The sequence below is a fragment of the Emys orbicularis genome, chromosome 12 (assembly GCF_028017835.1).
Source record: "Emys orbicularis isolate rEmyOrb1 chromosome 12, rEmyOrb1.hap1, whole genome shotgun sequence".
Taxonomy (NCBI): domain Eukaryota; kingdom Metazoa; phylum Chordata; order Testudines; family Emydidae; genus Emys; species Emys orbicularis.
In genome coordinates this window covers 43,280,056-43,285,548 of record NC_088694.1, presented here as the reverse complement: position 1 = coordinate 43,285,548, position 5,493 = coordinate 43,280,056, and the positions used below count along the sequence as shown (strand labels likewise).

The 5,493-nt window shown below is 43.1% G+C and overlaps 1 protein-coding gene across 1 annotated transcript; it reads right to left on the bottom strand.

Moving 5' to 3' along the window:
• Positions 1-269: 269 nt before the first annotated feature.
• LOC135886246 (olfactory receptor 6B1-like) lies at positions 270-1,271 on the bottom strand. Its single transcript, XM_065414075.1, has one exon. It carries the CDS (start codon positions 1,269-1,271, stop codon positions 270-272), a length of 1,002 nt encoding a protein of 333 aa, XP_065270147.1.
• Between the last annotated feature and the right edge of the window lie 4,222 nt (positions 1,272-5,493).

Below are 5,493 nucleotides of genomic sequence, written 5' to 3'. Positions count from 1 at the left end.
CCCCTTCCCCATGTTTTTCTTTTTCCTATTTTGCCAATGAAAAGGGGGATTTAGGGGAAAAGGGGGAAGAAAGGGAAAAAAACATGAAGTGAAAAAGTGAAAAATAAAGATAAAAAAACAAACAAACAAAAAACCAACAAATTTTCATGGCAAGTTCCAGTGGAAAAAAGAATGAAGAAAATTTCAAGAACAAATGAACTAATTTTTTTCTGAACAATTTGGTTTCTGAAAAATTGTCATTTTTTTGTTTAAATATAAGCTGGGTTCTTTCAACTTGATGTTATCCTGAATGGATTAGCTCTGATTGTCTGAATTCTTGGGAAAGCCAAAAGCATACTGGCATATTTTTTCAGAGCCTGCTTTACATCTTTGTTTCTCAGGCTATATATAAGGGGATTGACCATAGGAGTTAAGACAGTGTAGAAGACAGAAAACAATTTGTTTAAATCTCTGAGTGTGTTGTTTTTCGGTAACACATAGACAATTATTAGTGTCCCGTAGAAAATTGTAACAACTATGAGGTGAGAGGAGCAGGTGGAAAATGCCTTTTGCTTTCCAGTGATGGAAGAGATTCTCAGGATGGTGGCTATAATAAGAACATAGGAGATAATTGTTAATAGAAATGGGGGCAGAGTGAAAAAATAGGCAAATAGGAACGTTACAAATTCTACCACGTTGGTGTCACTGCAGGAGAGTTTTACCACTGGGGTGAGCTCACAAAAGAAATGGTCAATTTCATTGGGGCCACAGAAAGTTAACTGTGACACGAACCATACTATTATGCTCATAGCCAGTAATGCACTTATCCAAGACCCAGCTGTGAGCTGAAGGCAGAACCTGCCTGTCATACAGGTTGCATAATGCAGTGGTTTACATATTGCCAGATACCGATCATAAGACATTGCTGCGAGGAGGTAACATTCTGCAGCTGCCAAAGAACCAAAAAAATACATTTGTGTAATACAGCCCATGACAGAGATGGTTCTGTCCCCAGTCAGGAGACTGGCCAGCAGCCTGGGCAGGATGATGGAGGTGTAGCAGGTCTCCAAGCAGGCCAAGTTCCCCAGGAAGAAGTACATGGGGGTGTGAAGGTGCTGACCAGCCATAACTAGAGCCATGATGAGCATGTTCACGGTCACGGTCACAATGTAGATCACTAGAAATACCAGGAAGAGAAGAACCTGAAGTTCCTGAATATTCTCAAATCCCAGGAAGATGAATTCTGTGATTATCGATTGATTTCCGCACTCAGTGTTTGCCGCTGATGGCATCTAGGGGAAAGAAAATAATCTCAGCCATTTAAATTTAAGGACATACTTTTAAATTTTAGCCAAGCATCTTTTATTTAATCCCAGGAATACCAAAATCCTCACCTCTCTTCTGGGATCTGGGTTCTTTACCCAAGTTCTGGGCTATTTACTTTCCCAACAGGTGGGTCAAGACCCCAGATCAGAAAGGTGAACTTTCCTGTATCTTGACATTTTAACCAACCATGTATTTGGCTCACAGCAGTTTGAATGTCTGATATTCCCACTATACAAATTCATTTTAATTCTGGTAACCCATCTCCTCTTATGAGAGTTCAAGCATATGCTCTGTTTATCCACACACCTGGCTGGTGCCATCAGAATTTTTTCATCTTCTTTGGTATCCTATCTCCTCACAGTGGAATATGAGCACCCAACTGCCTTAGACAAAACTCTAAATTCAATATACATTTTTCCTTCCGTGACATTCCCCAGGGTACAATCCGGACTGTTGAACAGCTGTGTCCCCTCCATTCTCCAGTCTGGGGTGCCTTTTACACTGCTTCACTGTGAAAGCCACCACACCTAGTCTGTTCACACACAATCTCCAGCATGTAAATCACTCCCAGCTATATTGTACGACTGCTATAACCAGCCACTCTTGAATTACACTTCACAACACCAGCAAACTCCCAGTCCCAGACTTCCCCCCAGAAATGTGCGTCTTGTACAGCCCAGCTCTCTCCTTCTAGACAAGCTCATATAAAGTCTGTCACTTAATCAATAGAAAGGTGGAGGTGGTGGAATCTCCATCCTTAGAGGTTTTTAAGGCCTGGCTTGACAAAGCCCTGGCTGGGATGATTTGGTTGGGGTTGGTCCTGCTTTGAGCAGGGGGTTGAACTAGAGGACCTCCTGAGGTCTCTTCCAACCCTAATCTTCTATGATTCTATGAAAGTGATACACTCAAATCCCGTTATCTAAAATGGAGTTTGCCAAACACTTCAATCCAAATACATTGGTTTAGATAAAATAATAAAACAAATTTATTAACTACAGCAAAATAGATTTTAAGTCATTACAGGTAAGGCTGCGAGTTGGTCATGGAGGTCACAGAAGTCACGGATTCCATGACTTTCCAGGACCTCTGTGACATCTGCATTGGCCAGTGCGGCTGGCCTGGGGGCCACCTGAGTAGCTCGGGCAGCCCCGTGACCAGCCGCACCGGCCGCTGCTGCGGGAGTCTCGAGCCATCACGCCCCCCCCAGCAGCAGCAGGTGTTAGAGTGTGGGAGGGGGCTCAAGGCTAGTTGCAGGGGGTTGGGGCACGGAAGGGGTTGTGGACTCTGGGCAGCGCTTACCTTATGAGGATCCCTGGAAGCAGCGACATGTCCCTCCCTCGGCTCCTAGGTGGAGGCGCAGCCAGGCGGCTCTACACACTGCCTCCCCCTGCAGGTGCTGCCCCCACAGCTCCCATTGGCCATGGTTCCCAGCCAATGGGACCTGCGGAGCCAGCGCTCAGGGTGGAGGCAGCACGCGTATCCCCCTGGCTGTGCCTCTGCCTAGGAGCCGAGGGACATGTCACTGCTTCCAGGGAGCTGTGTGGAGCCAGGTAGGGAGCCCGCCAACCCCCCACAGCAGCAGCAGGGGTCCCTGGCTGGCACCCCCAGAGCACCCATGCCATCCCCAGGCCACCTCCCCAGAGCACCCATATTTAGTCAGGGGTATATAGTACAAGTCATGGACAGGTCATGAGCCGTGAATTTTTGTTTACTGCCCATGACCTGTATATGACTTTTACTAAAAATACCAGTGACTAAAATGTAGCCTTAATTACAAGTAATGAGGCATACAGCTCAGGAATGGTTACAAAGAAATAAAAGGTAAAACAAAACTAATACTTAACTTAACAAGCTAAGTGAATTCAAAACAAAGGTCTCTCTCACCACAAGTTGCAACAGTCTTACTGGCTGAATCTTTCAGTCAGAATCCCTCCCCAAGTCCAATTCTGCTCCGTTGTTCTTCAGGTATTGCTGATGCTGTTGGAAGAGAGAAAGGGAGAGATGATTTTGGTTGTCTGCTCTCACCTTGTATTGTTATGTCTCTTGCACAAGAATCATCTCCCGTTCAGGTTCAGGAGACAGAAAGTTTGTGTGGACAAGAAGCTTAAGCTGCTTCTTTTTCAAAATGTAGTTTTTTTGCCGACATCCTCTCTCCTGCCAAAAAGTGGCCACTTAATCTGTTGATGGTCCATTTGATCCTGTGGACACCTGGCTGAGCCCTTGGCTAGCCTTTTGTCTCTGGAACTGGTTTGTGACTGTCCTCCATAATATGTTGGAACATGTCTTGGTAACATCATACAGTGTAATCTTATAACCCTACATACAATGCTACCCCACATATTTTAACAAGACAATAATAATCAGCGGATTATGAGTTTACAAACGATACCTCACAAGGCCTACTTTGTACAAGATTTATCATAGTCCTTTAAAAGGGGTCAATATAGGGTTACAGACTGTCACACCTTCCTAGTAGAGTTGGTCAGTTGATGCCATAAATCATGAAGTACAACACATCCCCAGGAGTGGTCAGTACTAGATGTTTCAGATGAAGGGCTTCAATTGAGTTACTCCTGATTTACACCCAATCCCATTGCTTCCTCTGAGCCAGTAAAAAATAGGTCACAGTTTCCAAAGATATTATGCACAGTTTTTTAATGCACACACTTTCCCTTCAGTTTAAGTAAAAAAAACCCAGCTCTCTGTCATAATGGCTATAGCTGTTTTCTATCAGAGAATCAGCGGAGAGTTGGGCTTGAGCCATTCTTTTCTTTCTTCAGTGAGGATTTGCAGATCTAGTTTCCTTCCTGCTATCACCACCCATTTGTTTCTTTCAGCCATTCTTGTGCCTGCCTTTTCTGCTTCAGGTGGGATGTCAATGATTTCTCCCAGACATAATCAGAGATGTCCAAAGCTGAAAATTAGTTTGTCAGGACATAGATTCTACAGTGATTTGTATAATAAATAATAATAATAATAAAACAACCTAAAAGAGAAAGAGCATGAGAATGAGAGTGGAATCACCTAAATAAGTGACTAGATTTTCAAAAGTCTTCAACCCCCAGGAGCAAATATTTCTCTCCCTGACTAGGAATTTCAAAGGAGCCTAAGGGAATTAGGCTCCTATGGCCAGCTTTTCAAATGTATTTAGGTACCTAAAGGGGCCGATAGGAGCCTAGTGGGATTGACAAAAATACCTAAGCACATCATGGGCCTGACTCCCATTGAACAGACTGACCCAGCTGTCTACAATGTGTAAGAAAAAAAGATGAATGATCATAGGGGACTCCAATTTGAGTGACATTTGCTGCAGGTCTCATGCTAAAACATCCCTTGAATTTCTAAACATTATAGATGATAATTCCCAAATGCAAAAAGTGTTGCATCCTATATGGGGGAATTCTATATTAGATCTTGTCTTGACAGACAAAGAGGAACTGATCACAGAACTAAAAATTCATGGTAACTTAAGTACAAGTGATCATGACTTAACCACACATACAATGTGCAAAAAGAATAACGTCTAGAGCAGTGATATATATGTATACTTGGGGCTTTAAAAGGGCCAACTGCACAAAGTTGAAAACAGTTATGAGCCAAATCAGCTGGGAGGAATAATTTAGTTAGAAAAATGTGAATGATAATTGGGAATCATTTAAGGATGCTTTACTAGTCACCCAAAAAGACACACGTAAGGAAGAAAAAGGTATTAGCTAAAAAAAAAACTGACTTGGTTTAGAGGGAAGTGAAGACAGTTTTCAGCTTCATCAGTGGAAGAAAACATAAAATCTTCACTGAGAAAGTTTTCAGGCGAAAAAAAAATTGGGGGAGTGGTAAATAAGAACAGGAAAAGCCACTGATACAGAGTGATCTGGATCACTTGGTAAACTGGGCACAAGCAATTTGCATTTTAATATGGCTAAATGTAAATATATGCATCTAGGAACAAAGAATGTCGGCCATACTTACAGGATGTGGGGCTGTATCCTGGGAAGGACTGACTCAGAAAAAGATTGGGGTGGTGGTGGATAATCAAGTGCAGATGTGCTCCTGGTGCAGGGCTGTGGCCAAAAGGGCTAATGCAATCTTTGGATGCATAAATAAGGGAATCTTGAGTAGGAGCAGAGAGGTTATTTTACCTCTGTATTTGGCACTGGTGTGACCGCTGCTGGAATCCTGTGTCCAGTT

Excerpts from the sequence above, each read along its gene's own strand:
- LOC135886246 (XM_065414075.1), bottom strand. The coding sequence starts at position 1,271 with ATGCCATCAGCGGCAAACACTGAGTGCGGAAATCAATCGATAATCACA.